Source organism: Boleophthalmus pectinirostris, unplaced genomic scaffold, assembly GCF_026225935.1.
Source record: "Boleophthalmus pectinirostris isolate CB_2022bp ecotype Guang Dong unplaced genomic scaffold, ASM2622593v1 HiC_scaffold_16, whole genome shotgun sequence".
Lineage (NCBI taxonomy): Eukaryota > Metazoa > Chordata > Actinopteri > Gobiiformes > Gobiidae > Boleophthalmus > Boleophthalmus pectinirostris.
In genome coordinates, this window is record NW_026571095.1 from 2,832,387 (window position 1) to 2,858,443 (window position 26,057).

The 26,057-nt window shown below is 41.4% G+C and overlaps 1 protein-coding gene across 1 annotated transcript in view; it reads left to right on the forward strand.

Annotated features, from left to right (window-relative positions):
* Nucleotides 1-26,057, forward strand: part of LOC110153344 (disco-interacting protein 2 homolog C) — a 304,174-nt gene that overhangs the window by 197,136 nt on the left and 80,981 nt on the right. Inside the window, exons 6-9 of the mRNA XM_055151871.1 lie at nucleotides 91-246; nucleotides 1,863-1,982; nucleotides 2,541-2,738; nucleotides 16,192-16,283. Coding sequence (XP_055007846.1) covers nucleotides 91-246; nucleotides 1,863-1,982; nucleotides 2,541-2,738; nucleotides 16,192-16,283 — 566 coding nt within the window. The remainder of the gene's footprint in view (nucleotides 1-90; nucleotides 247-1,862; nucleotides 1,983-2,540; nucleotides 2,739-16,191; nucleotides 16,284-26,057) is intronic.

Consider the following 26,057-nt stretch of genomic DNA (forward strand, 5'->3'; position numbering starts at 1 on the left):
GTAATGTAGGACCTTTAAGACTGAATTTTTGCCACTGCTTTTGATTGAAACTTTGGATATTAATATTTGTTCCTCTCCCCACTTGTCCAGAGAACCACTCGGCTCCTCCAGACGTCACAGGGTACACCAACAACTCCTCCTCGTCCTCAGATGGGACCCAGGCTGACCGGGCGCCCTGTCCTGGGAACGCCGCCCACAAACACACGCCCAAGTATGGGAACGCCGAGCTCATGGAGACGGGAGACGGTGAGCAGAGCAGGGGCTGTAGGAAAAACTACGAGACGTGTAGATTTTATTGGTGCTGCTAAGTAACAAATCCCTCAACGCTTTGTCTGTGTTTTTATGAGCAAAATGATCCTATAGATTTACATTTTTGTTTCCTAGAAGTTTGATTTGCTCATTCAGTTTTGTGTCGGGGTCCGTCTCATGAACTTCCATTTATCACTTTGATGTCTGTGTTTTGTGCTGCTGATACAGACAGTCAGTGGATGGAGTGATTACAACTATGAATCAGTAGTTGACTTTAAAGAGGGAGTGTTATGCCAAATGGATTTTTGGAGCTTTCTACCATGTTATAAAGTCGTTCCCTCATCAAAAACATGCTTGAAGAGGTTTTCCAGGCTTGTTCGAGTCATTTTGGCTTCGTTCAGACTGCAGGGCTTAACGCTCAATTCCGTTTTTTTGTGAAATCCGATGTTTTTGCGAGGTCGTTCACATTTCCAATTAAATGTGACTTGTATGTGACTCCAGTGTGAACGTTAAACGGCCCAAAAGTGTCCCGCATGTGCACTGGAGACATGATGACGTCAACCACAGCGAGCGTGCTCTGTGTTTATGGAAGTTGTCCAAACATGGACGCAGCATTGAGCACCTGGAGATTTTAAAGTTCCTCTCGTACCGGAGCCAGAACATGAACAACTTACTTGTTTTAAGGAGGAGATTGAGAAGGAGAAGGACGAGGTTTTTGGTCGTGGTGTTTTGTGGGACAGCGGCAGCGACGTCCGTTGAAAGGAACATGTGGATGTGGAGACGGAGCCAAGAGTGGTGAGTGGTGATGTGCTTCACTTCAGTGACACGGAGTTCATTAACAATTTTCACCTACTTCAGTGCAGAATAGTGACGTTTGTGGCTTGTTGATAACGTGTAGGTCGAATGAATGCACTTTGACCGTTCAGACTGAAGTCACATGTCAAAAGATCAGATATGTATCAGTTTCAGGAGCACATATCCAAGTGTCCTGGGTCACATTTGAAAAAATCGGATCTGTGTCCTTCAGACTGTCATTAAAAGATCAGATACAGGAACATAGGGGCCAAAAAATCGGATTTGCGTCACTTCAGGCTGCAGTCTGAACGCAGCCTTTGTGATCTCTCCCTGGTACTATTTGAACCCTCCTTGCAATTAGCTGTTAGATTTTGTCCAATTCTCAGCCCACAACCAATCACCCATGTTCCTGTGTGACAGTTTTACAGAATAGGAGGGTTTCAGTCACGTGATCACGATGATGCGCGAATTTCAGGTGGAGGGCAGGAAGTGAAGACAAACACGACAAACACGGCTCTGGAGAACCTGTCCTCCATCTGATTTTGCGTGCTGACAAACGTAGCCCTGTGACGTCACGTGAAACCCACCTATTACACCAAAGGAAGTTACAAACTGTACACAAGTGGAGCAACAAAAACAAAAGTGAAACTTGTTAAAAAGTTGTTGTTCTGTGAATGTTGAAAGGTAACATGGTGACCTAAGTATGTGATGTGTTAGCAATTAATGAAGCATAGATGCAAAATACCTGATCTTTAATCATGTTTAAATAATACTTTTGAATGTGCTTTGACTCCTCTTCGCTTGTTGGTTTGTTTCAGGGGTCCCTGTCAGCAGCAGAGTTTCAGCTAAAATCCAGCAGCTGGTGAACACCCTGAAGAGACCCAAACGACCCCCGCTCAGAGAGTTCTTTGTCGATGACTTTGAGGAGCTCCTGGAAGGTAAAACTGTTCTCACTGAACTGAGAGCGACAGTCAGGTGTCTCTGTGCTCTACAGGTCATAGTGCAGAATAAAGTGTGTGGAAATTAAACATTGGCAGCAGAACTATTGGCAACAAGACGGTGTTGTCAAGGAAATACTGACTTTTTTGAGAAAAACATGCAGAAGGAAAGTGCAGGGAAGATGTCTGTGCTTTTCTTTCAACTGGATTTAATAAAAGTACATTTTTCGTCTTGCTGTGGTGTCACTTCAAACAATCAGATTCAAATATTTGCCATGATGGTCCGTGGTTTTCTGGTCACTGTATATGAGAGCCGTTCCAAATTGATAATGTGTAGAACAGAATTCAGAGTGACACTTTTGAATCTGGCATTAGATGAAGTCAAAGTGGTGATGTTTACTGAATGAATAAACACTGGAGCTTAGACTCAGGGAACCTCAGCACTGCATTGAAGTGCTGCTGAGGTCTGATAGTGGCAAAAGGCAAAATATGGAATAGTCTCTTCAGCTTAATGCCAAATAAATTCACACCATGTATTTTTTTTTTTCCATTCTTCAGTCCAACAGCCCGACCCGAACCAGCCCAGAGCCGAGGGGGCCCAGATGTCTCCGTCCCAGGGCGAGCAGCTGGGGGTGGTGACCAACTGGCCCCCCTCTCTGGAGGCGGCCCTGCAGAGGTGGGGCACCATCTCCCCCAAAGCCCCCTGCCTCAGCACCATGGACCCCAATGGAAAACCACTCTACGTCCTCACATACGGTACACGCTCTGCCTTTAAATATGTCTGAAAACAAACTGACAGTCAATCAAATCTGATGACACAATACAGAAAGAGACACATTTTATTTGAATATAAAAATTAAAGGTTTGTCTGCTCTACTTGGAATGTTCCACAGTGTGACATTAAACAGCTCTACTTTACCTTTATTCAATTACAGGTGGTTTTAGAGCTCAAAAATAGACATTCTTACTCCACAGATCTGACCTTTAACTTGATCTGGTTTGTTCTCCATGAAGGTATAAAGGTTTAGTGCTCTACTGTGAAACATTTCAGGCAAAGCAATAAAGTTTCAAGAGAAAAGCATTTGACGGACGCTCCACCAGAAAAGTTACACAGTGCAAATTTAAATTGTGTCTACCATATTTTTTTTTACTGTAAGTCGCTTCGGAGTATAAGTCGCACCAGCCAAAAAATGAAGAAGAAGTCACACTGTTTGAGGGAAATTTATTTTATAAAATTAGAGACCAGGAACCAACATTTCATCTAGTTCTAGTAATAACAACAGAACAGAGAACAACAAACTGTTAACGTCACATATGAACAGTTCTTCAGATAAACTATAACATAAACAACAGAACAGAACAAGTTTACCAAACTCTCCATCTCACTCCAAATCACTAAATCCATTCAATTCTTCGTCCTCTGTGTCACTTCAGAGAAACTCCGCGACCTATGGAGGTAAAAGGAGCACTGTTTCCTCTTCTGTGTAGCTGTTTTCAGACTCAGCATCAGTTCCAGTTAGAATTATTCCGGCCTTTCTGAATCCAAACAGGATGGTTTTAGTGTCACTGAAGTCCAGGTTTTGTCCATCCATCCAGTGACTTCCAGGAAAGTTTCATGATGCACCTGCCTGGTTGCCGTGAAGCTGTGTTCTTCATCCCCGCTTTCCCTCACAAGTTTCTCGCTCACTCCAAACTTTCTTTCTGCTGCTCAATTATCTTTTTCAGCTGAGTATTTTACTACTTGCAGAAGGACAGTGGCTCTTTCTGCAGGAGACATGTGCAGTAGAGTGAAGTGACAGTGGTACAGGAGGAACAGGAGCAGCAGATACTCACACACAAGACTAGAACCTCTCGCGGCTTCAGTGTGAAAATGTTAATATATAAGTCGCACTGGAGTATAAATCGCAGGAAACACCCAAACCATGAAAAAAGTGTAACTTATAGTCCGAAAAATATGGTAATTTACTATTTAACTAACACAAGGCTCACAAGTGCACCTCATAGAAATCAGGTCGTCGTGTTAACCGTCCAGCGTGCTATGACTTTGTACTTCTCTAAACGGATCTGCTGTATTGTATAAGAGTTTCCATACACAGTCGAATGGTATATAGTTATAAATCTGAAATGCCCCGGCAGCCTGAGTGCAGTTAAATCATAGGTGCAAACATTTGGCTCTGGTCCGGCCCTTATCCAGATTAGCCCGGTCTGTGTGAAGGCTGTAACTTATACTCTGCCTTATACAGAACTTATATACAAAAGCACTGCAAAAGTCTGGAGAATTTAAAGTGCCTATGACAGCTGAGACTACTCATTTCACTAAAACACAGTTAAGATCATATTTAAGACTTTTTGCAACAACATTCACACTCGTTTTCCCAATTTGGTCGTTTTTTAGGTTTAAAATTTCACACTAGGAAACAACAAAACTCATGTAACCTAATAAACACAGACATTTTTATCTGACAAATATAAGAAAACACCTTCTTTTTGTTGAAATCATGTTTAAAGGTGCATTGTGTTTCTGGTGGTTATTGCTTTGAATGTTTCACAGTATGGCTTTAAATCTTTCCGTCTTCATGGAGACCAAACCATACCAAGTTACAGGTCCAGATCTGTGGAAAGGCGACCCTGCTCGCAGTCAGAATGTCTGGTTTTCTAAGTATTTCTGAGCTGTAATTTAATAAATGTAGGATAGAGCTGTTTAATGTTAAATTACATCTCCATAGAAACAAACAGTTGACGGACCACAAACCAGAAAGTTACATACTGCTTCTTTAAAGTATCTGCGTCTTCTGTAAAAATTGTGGGTAGAATTCTTCCAGTGTGATGTCAGCAATACGTTTAAGAAAGCTGCTTCTTGATCAGTTTAGTATAAAACTATAATTTATATTTACAGCAGTTGTAATCCCACCAAATTAAGTCAAAATCATAAAATCATAAAAATCTGTCAAATGTATTTTAAGGTCAGACTCAAATACTAATCGATACTAAAACTAGTATCGAAACTAGACTCATTTGCAGAGGTGGGATCAAGTCGATGTTTTGAGAGTCTCAAGTAAGTTTCAAGTCTTTGACCTCAAGTCTCAAGTCAAAGACAAAGACGAAGGCAAGTCCAAGTCGAGTCTTGAGTCACTGGCCCAGAAGTCCACGTCAAGTCCAAGTCAAGTCCACGTCAAGTCCACGTCAAGTCCACGTCGTCTGCTTTGAGCTTCAAGTCATTTCAAGTCTTTAAACCAAAGTTCCAGATTTTTGCAATTTACATGACTTTTAAATTAAAAAGTCATGGTATATTTATATATGAGTATTTAGATAAGAGTTGTAGAAATGCAGATCTTTTCTTTTTAAATGTCTTGACAAGATCTTAGTGTGAATCATTACGGTCAGAACAGAAAAAGAAGTGCTTAGTAACAGTTTTGTCATGTGTCTGCACTGAAATGGAAGGATCATGTTCTCTGTAGTTCCTTGTTTTACTGTGTAGTACTGTAGATTACTGTATTGTACTGTATTGTACTATATATTACTGTAGTGCATTTGAGGATACCATCTCACAGTACTTCACAATATTTCAGTTACATCCAAAGTAACAAACAGAAGTGGGAGGGACATGTTCCAGTTTGTTCCTGTAAAATTAATCACTGCATTTATCAACTGTAAAGAGAAAAGTATTGTATATTGTATAAAAACATATTTTAGGAGAAACATTACGTCTTCTCAAGTCCCAAATCATTGACCTTCAGGTCCAAGTCGAGTCCCAAGTCTTAGTCCATTTTAGTCCTAAAAATAGTGACTCAAGTCTGACTCGAGTCCAAGTCACGACTTGCAAGTCTCACTTCTGCTCATTTGACCAAGAATAAAAACTAAATAAGTCAATTTCACACGACAGAGATGCAACTTTCCTGAACGTCTTTAGAACAGGGGTCTCTAACCTTTTTCCTCCGGTGAGCTACCTTTATTAAACAAAAATGCCACAGAGCTACTAGTTTTAGCATTCACTAGAACTGGAGTATATTTAAGAGCCACTGCGAGTCTTAAATGCAGGTACAGTTAAATGTCTATAAAACATAAACCTTTGTCCATGAATTAGTGCATAAACCTACTCACAAAAATAATACATGTACAGTGGTAATAGGCATTTAATAGGGTTGGGCAAAAATAAAAAATATAAATTGCATGAATCGCATGCAATTAATCATGATTAATCGCACGTTATACGCAAAACCAATTAATGAATTCAAGGTATTCTGAAGGCTCAAGAAAAAATACTGAATGAATTTTTGTACTACTAATATATTTTTTCTATATTTTTTTATTCAGTGAGTAATAAACACAACACTAGTAATAATTTCTAGATCATTGTTATAAACTTGGACTAATATTTCTTGGGAAACAAAGGGTTAATATTATGGAATGGAAATAGACCAATCAGTTTTTCTTCCAGTGGAATCTGGGTAAATCAGTGACTCCCCCTGCAGCGCTGAACTAAACAAACACCTGCAGGGCCTTCGGTGGCTGGAACGAAGTTTGAGATTGACAGTTGTCTGAGCCAGTCATATTTCGTTGAGTTATGGGCGGGATCATATCACGAAATCTTCCCGACTTTCGCGAATGCCCTGTGATAGCATGATGTAAGCGAGACGGCAGCGACGAAAACCGCACTGGTTGGACGGAGAAGAACGAGAAAGACCCTTGAACCAGAGCCCGGCCGCGGAGGCTCAGACACGTTACGTCTCCCGTGATCAGAAAAAAGTGTAAAAAGTGTAAAGAAAAGACAACAAACTTAAAGAAATGCTCGTGGTGGAGTTTTTCAAAATAAAAGCCAGTAAGCAACAGACGTTTACAATAAAAAAATAAAATAAATAAAAATAAAAACGGCGTTAAAATAATTGTTGGCGATAATTAATTCATTAGTTAACGCAAAATTAACGCGTTAACGTGCCCGGCCCTACTAAATAGATTGTGTTTTTTATTATCACTGTAGTATCAGACAAGGTATCGAGTCAATTCCTTAGTGTTGAAATCGAGTTTGAAATTTGCGTATGGAGACACTACATTATCTGTACATTGTCTTCTGCAGAGTGTGTTGTGTGATTTATTACCTCAGTAAACTCAAAGCTTAGTAAGAGAGCTGAACTTTCGTCTCATGGTGTTTGGGAAATATGACTGCACATTATTATTGTTATTATAAAACACAGTTGTTCTGGCTCTGCTTCGTGTGGATCACAGCGAGGGCCCCGATTAGCTCCATTAGGCTGACAAATGCTAAACTCTAGTCATTATTCATTCTTTTTCCTGATACAGCGGTGGGAGCGACTCGCCTTAATGTAGAAGTGAAGCTGTCAATCTGAGCCCCTGACCACCGCTAAACACTCCCCGCCTTCACACTAGGCAAGGTGGTTGAAGTGTCTTGCCCACCTGCACATGCTCGGAGCTGGAATTGAACCTCTGACCCTTGGGTTGTGGGTGAGCGCTGAAACCACTGTGACGTTCAAGCTGTCTCTTAATGTTTTTATAATTCTGCGTTATCGGCCCCACAAGTCACTCACACACCAGCGTCACACCCGGCAATGTGAAGTGTCTTGCCAAAGGACACGCTGCGGTACCTGGGATTGATACTTTGCAGCGACATCACGCTGGGGTGTTCTACATGTAGGTGTATTGGCGGAATGCTCATCGCTAACCATGGAGACACAGTGCAGACCGACTGTATTTTCTGGACTATAAGTCGCTCTAGAGTATAAGTCACACCAGCCAAAAAACATAGATAAGTCGCACTGGACTATAAGTTGCACTTTTGGGGAAATGTATTTTGTAAAATCAGAGACTAGGAACTGACATTTCATCTTGAAAGTCAAGTTCTAGTAAAAACAACAGAACAGAGAACAACAGACTGAATATGGGTCTGGTCAAGTGGTAACGGAGGGAAACAGGGGCAGATTTTTGACATTCAAATGTCTCTTATTCAGAAACTAGAGGGACTATTGAAATAAGTAAAGTATCAGAATGTAGGAAAGAGTTACACTCCAACAGGGTCAAGTTAAACCTGTGATATTCTTTCAAGTTGTTCAAGACAAAAAAATTTTAAAAACTCATGTCGGTAACGGAGGGAATGAAATATGCAGCACTTTTTGGGCAATAAATCCAAACAGTGATAACTCTTGGTTCTCACTTCCATATCCTTAACAAACTGGTTTGAATATTTGCTTCATATAGTTTTCTACCATATGGTACAAGATTAGGTTGAAAAACCTCTTACTTTTTGAGTCATGAGATTTTTTATTAAGAAAGGTCATGGTAACGGAGGGAAAAGTAACAGAGGGAAAATTGTGCAAACAAGTAGAAGGTGCAGGATTTTACATCATTTGTCGCTTTTTTCTTCCAAATACTTTAATATTACTTCAAAATGAAAGGAAACTATTTCTATAAAATATGTCAGTCCTTCCAAGCAAATTTTTATCATTTTAAATACATTTTTTTTTTAAAAAATCATGTACCCTTCATCAACAGTTCAAAGATGGAATAACACAAGATATGATGAAATACATCCATTTATTGACATGATTTGCAGGTTTTTGAAATTTGGGAAATAATTTTTGTTCCATGTTTCATACATGGTCTGTTTAAAACATATGGAACTTTAGAACCAAAAAAGGTACAGAAAAAAGGTCAACAGTTTCATAAACTAGAGTACATATGTATCTGTTCAATACATTTTTATATCAGGTGCATTAACTTGAATTTTTGGCCTTGCTGTTTACTTCTGCTTGACTGGGCCCATAACTAAAATGTCCTAATAAAAACAAAGTAAAAAAAAAAAAAAAATCACGTCTTAACCTGTTGTAGTTCCAGCCGAGTCAGTTCCCTTTGTTCAGACTGTGTTAAAACAGCTCAGGTGTTGATGAAATCAGCTGCAGAGTGTCAGTAGTTTGAGTTCCATCAGTGCACTGAGAACAGCTCACACCAGTAAACAGACGCTGTGTTCTTCAGTGTTCCACACACACTCACTCTACACTCTACACTGTCTACACTGTCACTGTGTTCACGCTGATGATGATGATGCTGATGATGATGATGATGATGATGATGATGATGATGATGATGATGATGTTAGTGATCTGTGATGGTGCCTCGTCGTCCGTGAAACTCCAGGCTCCCTCTCCTCATCTCTCTCTTCCTTTCCTTCCCCTCATTCCTCTCTCCTTCTCTCCCTCTCTCTTTGCCCTCTCTCCCCCCCTCTCTCTCTTCTCATCCCACTCCCTCCCCTCTCTCCCTCCTTTCATTCCTTTCTCTCCTCTTATCCCCCCCTCTCTCTCTCCCTTCATCCCTCTCTCCCTCCCTCCATTCCTTTCTCTCTCCTCATCCTTTTCTCCCTCCCTTCATTCCTTTCTCTCCCTTCATTCTTTTCTCTCCCCTCATCTCTCTCTCTCCCCTCTCTCCATTCCTCTCTCCCTCCCTTCATTCCTTTCTCTTCCCTCATTCCTCTCTCCCCTTATCCCTCTCTCCCTCCCTTCCTCCCTTCATTCTTTTCTCTCCCCTTATCTCCCTCTTCTCTCTCTCCCTCTCTTCATTCCTTTCTCTCCCTCATCCCTCTTTCTCCCCTCACTTCATTCCTTTCTCTCCTCTTATCCCTCTCTCTCTCCCCTCATCCCTCTCTCTCCTTCCTTCATTCCTTTCTCCTCATCCCTCTCTCTCCCTCCCTTCATTCCTTTCCCTCCCTTCATTTCTTTCTCTCCCCTCATCCCTCTTTCCCTTCCTTCCTTTCTCTCCCTTCATCTCTCTCTCCCCCTACCTTCATTCCTTTCTCTCCCCCATCCATCTCTCCTCCCTCTCTTCATTCTTTTCTCTCACCTCATCCCTCTTTCTCCCCTCTCTTCATTCCTCTCTCCCCTCATCCCTCTCTCTCCTTTCTCTCCCTTCATTCCTTTCTCTCCCCTCATCCCTCCCTCTCCCCTCTCTCCCTCTCGCCATTTCTCTCTCTCCTCCCTTCATTCCTTTCTCTTCCCTCATTCCTCCCTCCCTTTCCCATTCCTTTCTCTGCCCTCATCTCTCTCTTTCTCCGCTCTCTTCATTCCGTTCTCTTTCATCCTTCCCTCCCTTCATTTGTTTCTCTCCCCTCATCCCTCTCTCTCTCTCCTCTCTTCATTTCTTTCTCTCCCCTCATCCTTCATCTCTCTCTCTCTCTCTCTCTCCATTTGTCCCCCTCCCTCTCTCCCCCTCATCCGTCTGTCACCTGTAAATCTCTCCGTTTCTCTCTCTCTCTCCGTCTTTCTCCTCACAGACCCGGTGTGTGTTGGATTTTGATCTCGGCGTGCTCCCGTCTCTCATTCTGTCCACGTCCGGTCCTTTTGAAGTCTACAAGGGCGCGCTTGTTTTACCTCCGGTCTCCGCCCCCTCACCGCCGTTTCCCCCTCGTCCTCGTCCTCAGCTGCTCGTGCTACCCCCCCCCCCCCCACACACACACACACACACACACACCCCACACATGCACACACACACCCCGTGATCAGCTGCACACAAAACCCTCCTAACACTGCACATGTCTCTGATCTGACCAAGATTTTAAAACATCTATCAGGTTATTCATCTTGTTTTCAGATTTATTCTCTACTTACTAGTTCTGAGATGATTCATTCTAGTCTAGACGTTGTTTATTAAAAAAAAAAACTTGTCAAGTAAAATGATCTTGCTGCATGGACACATCATTTCCTAAAGAGTCCTTCTCATGTAAAATAACTCTTTTCACATTGTATCTTCTGCACATAAACAAGCACAGTTTGGGTTTTGGAACATCCATCCAGACCAGGAACTATGAAAGTCCGACTATTGCTCCTCCCCCCGCCCGTCCTGAGAAAGCACAGGCTCCGCCCTCCAAACGTGACGTAGACTCTGAGTGAGCCGCCCTTCCTCCGCCATCTACAAAAAAAAGTGACTTTATAAAGTCATTTGTTGTTTAACTTTAACAGATGCACTCACTTAAGTTCCACAGTATCATCATTATTATTACTGTTACTAATCTGTAGTGTTGGGAAGGTGACTTTTAAAATGTATTCCCTTACAGATTACAGATTACATACCCCAAAATGTATCTTGTAACGTAATCCATTAAATTACTTAAAGTGAGTGACATGTAATCTGAATACTTTGGATTACTTGATATTGTCTTGCTTTTTAAAACTACATGAATGTAGCAACCACATCCTGCAAATTCTTGTTTGTTCTCTTCAAATTGTCTGTTGAGCCCAAGTCTCCATGAATAAGCAGTTGTTTGCTGTAAAGTAGCAAAGACGAGGAAATCTGAACATAAGATGTTTTGTCTGCTTAAAGACAATAAAAAGCCCAGTCTTTCCTTAACCATGTTAAAAATATTATTGATAGAGAAATGCTTTATATATGAGATCACTGGTTTAGTCCTGGTTTAGTCCTGGTTTAGTCCTGGTTTTAGTCTTGGTTTTAGTCTTGGTGTTAGTTCTGGTTTAGAGGCTCACAGGAGGAAGTGCGGTCTACACATTGTACGCGAGAAAACACGGTCCACACGCGACGCACAGGAGGACAGCAGTGTTCGCGCAGTAACTACGGAAGGAGACGTGGTCTGCGTGTCCTCAGGTTAATGACGATGATGAAGGTGTGTGTTTGTGTGTGTGTTTGTGTGCGTGTCCCCTCATGTGGCAGGTCACAGTAGTGCAGATTTCATGAGCCTATGCAGGTTGTTTTCACCATTGCCAGTCGCTCCAGTTTGACATTTAAGTTGTAGGCGATTTTATATTTGTTATTTTCTTTTATATTTCACGTCTGGAGAAGAATTTCCAAGACATGAATGTGTTTTTACCTGTGCACTGCTGCCTCTGTTCTACTGGCTCTTCCACCTCGTCCATTGTGCCTGACGCCGCCAACGTTAACATGACGTTCACATCGCTCTTACTGCACGCGTTCTGTGTGGGTTTCCGGCAATGAGTGGAATTACCGAAATAAAAAAATGTATAAATGTGGGTTTTTTTGTGGTGTTGTCCCAACAACACAAAAAAACAGATTTTATAATAAGGCAACTCTCATACAGAAACAGTAAAGTTAGAGATAAAAAATTAGATTAACGCGATTAAAAAACATAACGCGCTAAATATGACTGTAATTAATTAATCACAATTAATGTGATAATTTGACACCCCTAGATAAAAGCAGACGACCTGAACTTGAAAACGTTCTTGAAGACGTGGACACCTGCGGCTTCTATTCAGGTGTGGTCTATATATGTACAATTTTAAAATGTAGTTAAAATTTAGTTGATGCGGCTTATTTTTCGGTGTGCTCAATCGTCTGGACATTACGGTAGATCATTTTTAGTATACAGTACTTGCTCAAATGCTCAGTTTTAATCTCATTTAGTATTTGATTTTCAATACTACCCTACCATTCCACCAAATCTCATCATTTGTGTCTCTGTTTTCCTTTCTTTTCCTCTCTCCCTCTCTCTCCCCATCATTTCTCTGTCTCTCTCCCTCCTCCCTTCATCCTTCATATCTGTGACAAACATCAGCAGAAGTCATTTAAAACAATATGGAGCCTCTCCCCTCGCTCCAGCACTTCACCTGTCATTTTGAATTAGGACAGAGACATTCTTTTGTTCGTCGTGATAATGAAGCGAGCCCGGCGCAGAGCTCTGAAACACATCTGATCATATTAAACACAGACGGGCTGCTTTCAGATGGATATTTATGGAAATAATATGAGGAATCGTGAGAAGGATTTCCTGAAATTGCTCGAGATTTCAAATTCAGGGAAATCAATAAAAGTAGACTGGTCACTGTGGAACATTGGTTTGATACGAATCTGGACACGTCACTCCATCTGAATCATCTAATACTTTATGATTAGGGGTGTGCAAAAATATCAAAATATCGATATATCGTTTCATTTAATGGGATGATACAGGGTCAGTATCATGGGCTGCTGTATCGATATATCACCAAGAGTATTTTTGGTGTATTTTATGCAATTATGTTGTTTGTTCAGAGGAAGGAAACTCATTTATGCTACAAATTTGACGTTTTCACTGTTTTTGAGGATTAAAATGTTTGTGATTCATATGAACTTTGTACAAGAAGTGGTTTAACAAAGACTTTTTAATATCACAGCCATGATTTAGCCTTTTATTTTTTATTGAACAGTATCGAATCGATTTGAAATGTTTTGCATCGAATAGAAAATGCACTGTATCGATATACGAATCGTATCGTGGCCTAAGTATCGAGGTATGTATCCTACCGCCAACTTCTGAATGATACCGAGTCCTACTTATGATATCAACATACTGTAGTAACTTAGAAAAGACAAAGCAGAAAATATAGAGATATATTAAAGGTGCACTGTGTAACTTTTGTGGTTGAGGGTCCGTCATCTGTTTGTTTCTATGGAGATGTGATTGTTCAGGTTGGAATGTTCCACAGTGTGACATTAAACAGATCTACGTTACATTTATTCAACTACAGGTGGTTTTATACCTTAAAAATATCTAGAAAAACAGACATTCTGACTGTGAGCGGGGTCACCTCTCTACAGATCTGACCTGTAACTTAGTCTGGTTTGTTTGCATGAAGATTAAAAAGGTTTAATGCCATACTGTGAAATAGGGCTGGGTGATATGGAGTAAAAAATATATTTCGATATATTTAGTTATATCTCGATATACGATATATATGTCAATATGAGTACAATCTGTAAAATAACCCCCCAAAACTACTGCAAAAACAAATATGACAAATTCCACAAGATCTTTTTTTTACTGAAATGCAAGAGGTCAGCAATTCATGTAGGAACAAAGTGCTTCTGCCACACTCAAGATTATAAAAAATCCCTAATTACATAAATAATAATTTAACTGTAAAATAAAAGAAATAATACATATTTCCTTCTTTTCATTCATAAATGAAACAACTCAACTCAAGCTCTTTCCTTTAACTCTGTTACCTGTGCGATACCCATGAGCTCCTTCAGCAGAGGAAGCTCGGGATGTTCATTATTTTAACAGATCCATGATCCTAATGAGCCTTAAGGAGCTCTGAGGTTTCCCACAATCCACTGCAGCTCTGAGGTATCCCACAATCCACTGCAGCTCTAAAGTTTCCCACAATCCACTGCAGCTCTGAGGTATCCCACAATCCACTGCAGCTCTGAGGTATCCCACAATCCACTGCAGCTCTGAGGTATCCCACAATCCACTGCAGAGATCGAACTAATTTCCAAACACTATTGTACAAGTGACACTGCAGCAGATTATTCATTAAAATCTTCTGCATAAATAAACTTTACATGACTAAACTTTACAACATATAAACCATAACGACTCTAGAGCCACATCAGCCTGTTTGACATTATAATGTGTTTAATGCAGTTTAGTTGTTTATGTTTTACAGAAACAAAACTTAAAACCACATGACTTATTTGCATAAACATCTTGCTATTGTGCGCTGATGTGGTTCAGCTTCTGTTGGACTAAAGAACATGACTCAGTGGAATATGAGTGTTCTCTCTGTAACAGAAGAGGTGCTGTGTGGAAAAGGTTTGTGGTACTAGAAGCTTTACACTGGCACCAACTTTGGGCATTTACGGCGGCAGTGAGGAGTGAATGAGACACAAAGAGCAAAATCAGGGAGGCGGGGGAGCGCGGTGTCGACGACACATTATATCGATATATATAGGTCAAAATCTATTTCGTGTTTAAAAAATATCTTGATATATTTAAAATATCAAATACCCACCCCTACTAAAGACATTTCAGACAAAGCCATAACATTTCCATAGAGAAAAGCATTTGACGAACCCTCCACCAGAAAAGTTACACACTGCACCTTTATGGTATTTTCCAGAGAGTATGTTGCAAAAGTAGCTTCTTTGTTCACTGCTGTAACATTTGTGCAAACCTCCTTCAAAAGCAGTTTTAATTTTGTTCATCATAGTTTTTGTCAGTGTCATTTTTGACTAAAACTAAATAAAAATTGATCATACTGACAAAAATTTGATTAAAAAGTCTTGTTATAAATCAAGATCCAGAGTTTCCAACATAAAACGTCATGTAGACAAGACAAGACATCGTGAAGTGCAATAAATAAAGACTTTGGAGCTTTGGAGCATTCTGCTGTGGTGCACTAGTTCCCAAAGCTGAGAGTCTGTCAGTTTTGTTGAAAAAAACAAAAAACAAAACAAAACACACACACACACAAAAGAAGAATATTTGTGTATGTGGTACTTCTGGAAAATGATCAGAACACAACACCACAAGTCCATACTTATATTCAAAATACTTCTCCATATTTATACTGAATATAGGTTGTTTGGCGCCCTGCTGTGGTACACACGTCACAGAGAAGGTTGTGCTGCACAACTAAAGAAGGTTCATATTTTATTTAATCATTTATTTTTTACCTTTAAAACGAGATGTGTGAAGAATCCCTCAGTCGTCCAGGTGGAATCTATGGCTAGGAAAACTTCAGTTTGTCGACTGGACAAAAGTTAGTTTGGTTGAAGACGTTTCTCAGCTCATCCAAGCTGCTTCTTCAGTTCTGGTCAGACGCTGGTGGACACTTCCTTATATCTGCAGGAGGAGTGAACTACACTGAAACTAACACACACACTTGTTTACAGTTTCTGTGTGTTAGTTTGGTCTATAGACCTGTACAGGGTGTGGAGTCTAATTACCATAACAATTAATGGCCATAATGGAGCTTCCACACCTCTGGACCTGACCTGACTACACCTGTTGTTCTCTTGTTTGTTTTGATTTCGGTTTGAGGATGGAGTTTTAAATAGGAGATACATGGTGTCCCCTCTCAAACCAATTTTTCTCTCTGGCTAAAATTTGTACTTCACTGTCCTCAAATGAGTGGCCTGTGGCTTTTAAGTAGAGATGTACAGCAGACTGAGGTCCACTGCTGCTCTCTCATCTTTAAAACCAACTTTAACACATTTTAATTCTGGCAAGCATTTGGTTGATCGACTGTCTTTTTGTATCTATTCAATTAAATGTATTTTTGTTTTATCATGGGGAGGGGGTCTGTGTATTTCTGTATATTTTTGGCACTGTAAAACATTTCATAACTGTTGTTTCGAAAAGTGCTATATAAATAAAATGTTATTATTATTTATGTTTTGCTCCACATCAGACCTTATGTGATGTAACAATAACACTGATCACACTTTTCACACGTTTCTGTGTGTGCAGGGAAACTGTGGTCCCGGAGTGTGAAAGTGGCCTACAACCTCCTCCACAAACTGGGCTCGAAACAGGAGCCCCTGGTGCGGCCGGGGGACAGGGTGAGTACGCAGCGTGTGTGTAGATTTAGAGCAGGGCAAAGACAAACGGATCAGACCAATAGTTTAAAATCCTTTTCCTTCCTGTTGTAACGTTCACTTTGAATTACATTTGCTGATACTGCTGTGGATTCAAAACGCCTCACTTTCTGTCTCCTCGGTAAATATTGTGGTCAAAATTGTCTGTACCTGTAAGTGTGTAGTGACTCTAGTGGCCACTGCTTTTCAAGTACTATGTGACATCACACAAGACTGCCCTAATCCATCCTGAATTTCAGACTTCCAGTTATCGTGCAGTGCATACTGGGAAGGATCCTCCGAAAAAATGAGCATCAAACCTCCATGTTTGTTTTTCCAGTGGGATGTGTCTATTGTCAAAGTTGATCTTTTGTAGTTTTTTTAACCATATCGCTTTTGTTTCTGGTTCTGATATTGTCATATTTTAGTTTTGGGATTCAGACATCGTAATTGTGTGGTTGTTGGATCCTAACAGCGGAAAACGGGCTTCAGAAGTTTGTGAACTCCATAACTGCAAAAGGGAATCAGATGTGTGTGACTCAAACCTCTGTTCAAACTGTTTCTCTTCCCAATGGAATTGAAAAATAGTGAAAGGTGAAGGTGATGGGCAGGATTGATCCACAGGAAGAACCAACCGACTAAGAAATCATCCCAGGTTTGCAATGAACATTTTGTATGTGGAGCGACGACAAAACAAAATCCAGTTTGTTATTGGAGAGGTGCAGAAGACAAACAGACTGAGCTGCACTTTCTTGTTCTTGTGGTTTTATAGCAACATCACGTCTTGGTCTCTTTGCAGTGGAAGGTGTTTCTTGGTGAACAGCTGGTGCCTTTCACTTTGGCGTTATTTTTTTAAAATTTGTAACCAAGGTTGAGCGACGGATTGGGATTTTGCTTTGTTGTTGCTCCACATACAAACTCTGGATGAGTTAGTCAGTCAAAGGTTTCCTTTTTTGTCCTTCCTGTGGATCAATCCTGTCCATCGCCTTCACCTTTCTCTATTTTTCAATTCCCCTGGGAAGAGAAACAGTTTGAACAGAGGTTTGCAGTCACACACATCTGATTCCCTTGCACAGTTAAAGAGTTTGCAAACGTCTGAAACCTGTTTTCTGCTGTTAGGATCCAACAATCACACAATTACGATGGTCGAATCCCAAAACTAAAATATGACAATATCAGAACCAGAAACAAAAGTGATATGGTTCAAAAAAGACTTGAAAAGATCAACTTTGACAATAGATGCATCCCACTGGGAAAACAAACATGGCGGTTTGATGCTCACTTTTTTGGAGGACCTTTCCCAGTATGAATTGCGAGATGACCGGAAGTCTGAAATTCTTGATGCGTGTATTACAGACACACATTCAACATAACAGGTCCTACAGTACGCAAAATATGTTGTATGTTATAATGTTGTTGGCTCTTCAGAAACATGCGTGGAGTTGTGTTTTGTTTCATTCACACATGTTTGAGTGTTCCTGTTTTCTGTTTAAGAGAAGAACTCAACCTTAAATGTGCAGGTTTGTGTGTTAAACATGTGTGAATGAAACAAAACCCAACTCCAGGTCTGTTTGCGATGAGGAAGCAACATTATAAATCAGAAAAGAATGGACTATAGACTCTTTAACTATGATTTACACCCCTATCTCCCCCCTGCAGTGTAAACAAGCATTTCATTGTACTGCAGCGTGTCTTTTGAGCCGAAACAAGTCAAAAGGGAGTCTCTTTTAATTACAACTGCCAATTCCAAACCTGCATTTTTCCAACGTTTTACCACCAGCTCTGTATACGTGCCTATGGAGAGTGTGTCCGTGATTACAGAGGAGACTAATTACAGAAGCAGTCGGTGCGTGGCGTTTGAGGACTGAGGAAAAGCTTGGGGGAAATGTTGGCTGGTAGCAATCAGATGTGCCGTGATGTAAATGGATTCTCAAACAAAGTCAATGTAGGATCTGCTGACAGCGCTTTTAGTCTCATAATGTTACATATTTAATAATAGAGAGTCCGAGGAGAGAGAGCCGTCTGTTCACTTTCGCACTGATACGAGCTGAATATAATAATCTGCACTGTGGTGATACTGAGATAAAATGATGGTCTTAATACTGTATAGTTGGTGAGTTGCCTAGTAACCAGAATACTCACTTTTTCAGTACTTTACTAAGGCTATGTTCAGACTGCAGGGCTTAACGCTCAATTCGTTGTGATTGACAGATGGATTAGCCAATCATTAGCCATGCATGGTCCGTCTGTATCCAAACAAACATGGCTGCTTAAGAGAAAATACAAACCAGAAAAATGACAGGGACTGAAAAATATCACAGATTTCTTCAGAATCAATGAGTGAAGCACTAAATTCTGTTTGTCTGAGGTGAGAGGAATGTCATTTCATTCAAAATGATGGGTTCATCTCACATGAGTCACTGAAAACAACAAATGTGAATGGAAGAAAGTCCAGACCTGTGTTTTGTTTCATTCACATGTTTGAGTAACTCTGCAGTAGGAGTCTGTCTGCACTGCAAGTTTCTCTGATCTGGCCAAGATTTTAAAACTAATATCAGGTTCTTTATCTTGTTTTCAGATTTCTATTTATTTATTTTTTTTGGACTATAAGTCGCTCTGGAGTATAGGCTACGTTCAGACTGCAGGGCTTAATGCTCAATTCAGATTTTTTTGTGAAATCCGATGTTTTTGCGAGGTCGTTCACATTTCCAATTAAATGTGACTTGTATGTGACTCCAGTGTGAACATTAAACGGCCCAAAAGTGTCCCACATGTGACACTGGAGACACGACGACGTCAACCGCAGCGAGCGTCTCTGTGTTTACAGAAGTTGTCCAAACATGGACACGAGCATCGAGCACCTGGAGATTTTAAAGTTCCTCTTGTACCGGAGCCAGAACATGAACAACTTACTTGTTTTAAGGAGGAGATTGAGAAGGAGAAGGACGAGGTTTTTGGTTGTGGTGTTTTGTAGGGACAGCGGCAGCGACGTCTGTTAGAAAGGAACGTGTGGATGTGGAGACGGAGCCAAGAGTGGTGAGTGGTGATGTGCTTCACTTCAGTGACACAGAGTTCATTAACAATTTTCGCCTACTTCAGTGCAGAATAGTGACGTTTGTGTCTTGTTGATAACGTGTAGGTGGATAAATGCGCTTTGGCCGTTCATACTAAAGTCACATGTCAAAAGATCAGATATGTATCAGTTTCAGGAGCACATATCCAAGTGTCCTGGGTCACATTTGAAAAAATCGGATCTGTGTTGTTCAGACTGTCATTAAAAGATCAGATACAGGTCACATAGGGGCCAAAAAATCGGATTTGGGTCACTTCAGGCTGCAGTCTGAACACAACCTAAGTCGCACCAGCCAAAAAATGCGTAATGAAGAAGAAAAACACATATATAAGTCGCACCGGACTATAAGTCCCACTTTTTGGGGTAAATTTATTTAATAAAATCAGAGACCAGGAACCGACATTTCATGTTCAAAGTTAAGTTCTAGTAATAACAATAGAAGAGAGAACAACAGACTGTTAACATCACATATGAACAGTTCTTCAGATAAACTATAACATAAACAACAGAACAGAACAAGTTTACCAAACTCTCCATCTCACTCCAAATCACTAAATCCATTCAATTCTTCATCCTCGGTGTCACTTCTGAGCAACTCTGTGACCTCCGGAGGTCTTCAGACTCAGCGTCAGTTTCAGTTAGAATTATTCCATCCTTTCTGAATCCCAACAGGATGGTTTCAGTTGTCTTTATGTTTGTTTACATTTCAAATTGTCAGTGATACAGAAGTAATGGTGAGATCGACTGACATGATACAGACAGGACAGAGGCTCTTTCTCTTTCTGCAGCCGACACGCACAGTAGAGTGAAGTGACAGTGGTACAAAAGTATACAAGACTAAAGCCTCTCATGTCTGTCAGTGTGAAAAATTTAACATATAAGTCGCACCGGAGTGTAAGTCGCAGGAAACACCCAAACCATGAAAAAAGTGTGACTTAGAGTTAGAAAAATACAGTTCTTACTAGTTCTGAATTTCTTGTATAAACTTAAAAATTGTGAGAGAAATTTCTTCCATGACTCAACAAAGACTAATGACTCAACAAGAATGGACTCACTCCTCTCATGTCAGACTGATTTCAAGTACTTCTATCCAGTGTTGGGGAGTAACAGATTACATGTACTGGAGTAACGTAATCAGAGTACAAATTATGAGTAACTGTATTCAGTTACAGTTACTGTTTCAATGAGAGGTAATTGGATTACAGTTACTTTGTTGAAATAAATGGATTACATGGTGGTATTTTCCTGTTTTCACATTTTGGGCTAAACCAGGACTAAACCAGGTCTAAACCAGATCTAAACCAGAGCTAAACCAGGTGTAAAACCAGGTCTAAACTAGGACTAAACCAGGACTAAACCAGGTCTAAAACCAGGACTAAACCAGGTCTAAACCAGGTCTAAACTAGATCTAAACCAGGTCTAAACCAGGACTAAACCAGGTCTAAAACCAGGTCTAAACTAGATCTAAACCAGGACTAAAACCAGGACTAAACCAGGACTAAACCAGGTCTAAAATCAGGTCAAAACTAGCTCTAAACCAGGTCTAAACCAGGACTAAACCAGGTCTAAAACCAGGTCTAAACTAGATGTAAACCAGGTCTAAACCAGGTCTAAAACCAGGTCGAAACTAGGACTAAACTAGGATTAAACCAGGTCTAAACCAGGACTAAACCAGGTCTAAAATCAGGTCAAAACTAGCTCTAAACCAGGTCTAAACCAGGACTAAACCAGGTCTAAACTAGATCTAAACAAGGTCTAAACCAGGACTAAACCAGGTCTAAAACCAGGTCTAAACTAGATCTAAACCAGGTCTAAACCAGGTCTAAAATCAGGTCAAAACTAGCTCTAAACCGGGACTAAACCGGGACTAAACCGGGACCAGGACTAAACCAGGACTAAATCCTGCTGCGTGGATGTGTTTTCTCCTCTTCTATCAATAATATTTTTTAATACGGTTCAGTAAAGTCTGGGCTTTTTATTTTCTTTTAACAAATAAAAACAACTTATGTTACGATTTCCTCGTCTTTGCTTCTCTACAGCAAATCAAGTAATCCAAAGTATTCAGATTACGTTACTCACTTTAAGTAATTTAATGGATTATGTTACAAACTACATTTTAGTGTATGTAATCTGTAATCTGTAGGCGAATACATTTTAAAAGTAAACTTCCCAACACTGCTTCTATCTAGATTTTAGCATCTTTGAATTTATTATCAGTCCATGAACACTAATCATAACTTTGTTTTAAGTCTGTTTATCTAGAATTTAGCCGAATTTAAAGCATTTTATTTAGAATCTGGCATCTGAGAACATATTATCAGGCCATGAACACTCATCATAAACTGGTTTTAAGTCTGTAACTTAGCATCCATAAACTTATTTCCAGCCCATGAACACTCACCACAGACTGATTCATTCTAGTTTAGAGGTCGTTTATTTTAAAAAAACAAGTCAAGTAAAATATTCTTGCTGCATGGACACATCATTTCACTACTTTTAAATCATTTTCTGCTAGATTTAAGTGTTTATATCTTACATTTTGGCCAAGCGTTTTTGCAGTGTTCGTCTCCTAAGCTCAAAATGCTCTGTTCCAAATGGTGAAGTTATGAAGCGGTACTTTTCAAGTGAACAGCTCCTTTTACCTTTTGTTCAGTAGAGATGATCAATTCCAGCACTGAAATTATCCAAATGGAGAAACAGAGTGGAGAGCTTTCTGATGACGAGAGTGTTTTCTGTTTTTGAGAGAAGAAATGTGCAGGGTTTGTGTGTTAAACCTGTGTGAATGAAGATCTGTCTGTGATGAGGAAACAACATTAGAACAGAGATCAGAACAGAGTGTAATATGGCTACTTTAACTGAACTAAAGCTAGAATACATGCATCACCAACTTCAGACTTCCGGTCATCGCGCAATCCATACTGGGAGGGATTTTCCGAAAAAGTGAACATCAAACCGCCATGTTTGTTTTCCCAGTGGGATGCGGCTGTTGTCAAAGTTGATCTTTTCAAGTCTTTTGAACCATATCACTTTTGTTTCTGGTTCTGATATTGTCATATTTTAGTTTTGAAATTCGGACATCGTAATGGTGTGGTTGTTGAATGTTCTAACAGTGGAAAACGGCTCGAGAAATGTGCTTCGGAAGTTTGCGAACTCTATAACTGCAAAAGAGAATTAGATCTGTGTGACTGCAAACCTCCGTTCAAACTAGGGATGGGCATTCGATGAAATTTTCTTAATCGATCATCGAGAGAATTAACAATCGATTATCGATTTATCATTCACGTTTTTATATTAAAATGATCATCATTATTATTACTATCTGCACTTCTAATCTGCATAAATAAATTCAACCTTACGACATATAAACCGTAACCACTCTAGAGCCACATCAGCCCGTTTGACATTATAATGTGTTTAATTCAGTTTTGTGCAACTCTCACAGAAACGAAAACTTAAAACCGCATCACTAATTTGCATAAACTCAGCGAAGATAAAACTACAGCTCTTGTGCTGATGTGGTCAATTTCTGTTGGATTAAAAGACATGACTCAGGTGAATACAGGTTAGTGTGACCAGATTTGCGTTTGTCAAAACCAGGACACCGTACAGGGGGAGGGAGGTGGGGACTCGTCATCGACATTGAGCGACTCTCACCTGGTAAAACTTTTTCCCACTGGACACAGAAACATATGTGCTGCTTTATACACTGTGCACATGGACTCACACTTGTCCTGACTAGAATGGAAAGTGTGGAATTTCTTGTACAAGTCATCGTTAAATACGCATTTGTGCTTCAGTACGTTGCAGACTGACCCACTGTTTGTGTCTCGCTCCTTCTGAGTGCAGAGACACATGTACAGACCTGTTTGGTCACACTACACACAGCAACCTGCATTCGGTTTGTCGATTAAAATTTACGTAATCGATGAAATTCTTAATGATCAATTATCGATTAATCGACTAATCATGCCCATCCCTAATTTAAACTGTTTTCCTTCCCAACGGAATTGACAAAATAGTGAAAGGTGAAGGCGATGGACAGGATTGATCCACAGGAAGAACCAAAAAGGAAACATTTGACTGACTAAGAAATCATCCCAAGTTTGCAGCGAACATTTTGTATGTGAAGCGCCAACAAAGCAAAACCCCGGTCCCTCGCTCAACCTTGGTTACGAATTTAACAAGTCAACGCCAACGTCAAGCGAAAGGCACCAGCTGTTCACCAAGAAACACCTTCCACTGCAAAGAGACCAAGACGTGATGTTGCTGTAAAACCACAAGAACAAGAAAGTGCAGCTCAGTCTGTTTGTCTTCTACTCCTCTCACTTAACAAACTGGATTTTGCCTTGTTGTCGCTCCACATACAAAAATGTTCACTGCAAAGTCAGGGTGATTTTTTAGGCAGTCAAATGTTTCCTTTTTGGTCCTTCTTGTGGATCAATCCTGCCCATCACCTTCACATTTCACTATTTTTCAATTCTGTTGGGAAGAGAAACAGTTTGAACAGAGGTTTGAAGTCACACACGTCTGATTCCCTTTTGCATTTATGGAATTCACAAACTTCCAGAGCTCGTTTTCCGCTGTTAGGACACTCAACAACCACACAATTACGATGTCCGAATCCCAAAACTAAATTATGACAATATCAGAACCAGAAACAAAACCAATATGATTCAAAAGACTTGAAAAGATCGACTTTGACAATAGACTCATCCCACTGGGAAATCAAACATGGCGGTTCGCTGCTCACTTTATCTGAAAATCCTTCCCAGTATGTATTGCGCGATGACTGGAAGCCCTAAATTCGCGATGCATGTATTACAAAAGAACTTGAGTCTTACCTGTGAGATCTCTCCCTGTAAACAATGTCTCCTCACAGTGTAGAAATCAATGCTGCACATAAAAGCTGTTATCTGTTCTCGTCTGGAGCATTAGTGATCATGATCATGCGTCGTGCCGTGGACATGAGAGCGGCTCTGGTCCTATTACAGCTCTCACGTCCTTCACATCAGACTATCAGATACTTCAGCTCATACTATAGGCCTGTGTATGTGAAAGCTATTAGACTCCACTTACACGGCCATTTGGGTTTTATCATCAGCACAGGCAGAAACAGCCCAGACACACACACACACACACACCCAGCCCCCCCAAACACCGACAGGGACTCGGACAGGGACTCGGACAGGGACTCGGACAGGGACTCGGACAGGGACTCGGACATGGACTCGGACAGGGACTCGGACAGGGACTCTGACAGGGACTCTGACAGGGACTCGGACATGGACTCTGACAGGGACTCTGACAGGGACTCGGACAGGGACTCTGACAGGGACTCGGACAGGGACTCGGACAGGGACTCGGACAGGGACTCGGACAGGGACTCGGACAGGGACTCTGACAGGGACTCTGACAGGGACTCTGACAGGGACTCGGACAGGGACTCGGACAGGGACTCTGACAGGGACTCGGACAGGGACTCTGACAGGGACTCTGACAGGGACTCGGACAGGGACTCGGACAGGGACTCGGACAGGGACTCTGACAGGGACTCTGACAGGGACTCTGACAGGGACTCGGACAGGGACTCGGACAGGGACTCTGACAGGGACTCGGACAGGGACTCGGACAGGGACTCGGACAGGACTCGGGACTCGGACAGGGACTCGGACTCTCTGACAGGGACTCGGACAGGGACTCGGACAGGGACTCGGACAGGGACTCGGACAGGGACTCTGACAGGGACTCGGACATCGGACAGGGACTCGGACAGGGACTCGGACACTCGACAGGGACTCGGACAGGGACAGGGACTCTGACAGGGACTCGGACAGGGACTCGGACAGGGACTCGGACAGGGACTCGGACAGGGACTCGGACAGGGACTCGGACAGGTGTGAGAGGGGAGGGAGGAGGAAGAAGGAAGAGAGAGGGAGGAGAGAGAGCGAGAGAGGAGGAAGAGAGAGGGAGGAGGGGTGGAGGAAGAGGATGAGAGAGGGAAGAGAGAGAGAGGAGGAGGAAAAAGGAAGGGGGGGGAGAGGGAGGTCAAGAGGAAGAGAGAGAGGGGAAGAAAGAGAGAGGGGGAGGAGAGAGGAGATGAGGAGGGACGATGGGGGGTGGAGGAAGAGGAGGAGAGAGGGAAGAGCAAGAGAGAGGGGTGAGGAGGAGGGAGGAGATGAGGAAGGGAGAGGAGGAGAGGAGGAGGGGAGGAAGAGAGAGAGGGAGGATAGAGAGGGAGGAGGGAGAAGGAAGGGGGGAAGGAAGAGAGAGGGAGGATAGAGAGAGGGGGAGGAAGGAGGAAGAGAGCGGAAGGATAGAGAGGGAGGTGAGGAGGATAGAGAGAAAGGGAAGGGAGAAGGAAGGGGGGAAGGAAGAGAGAGGGAGGAAAGAGAGAAGGGGGTGAAGAGGAAGAGAAGAGGGAGGAAAGAGAGAAAGGGGGAGGAAGAGAGAGAGGAAAGAAAGAGGGAGGTGAGGAGGAAGAGAGAGGGAGGATAGAGAGAAAGAGGGGGTGAAGGAGAGAAGAGGGGAGGAAGAGAGAGAAGGAAAGAGAGAGGGAGGATAAGAGAGAGAGGGAGGATAGAGAGGGGGGTGAGGAGGAAGAGAGAAAGAGGAGAGAGAGAGGGGGGATGGGGAGAGATAGAAGAGGCAGAGAGAGAAGAGAGACAGAGTGAGGGAAAAAGTGATGA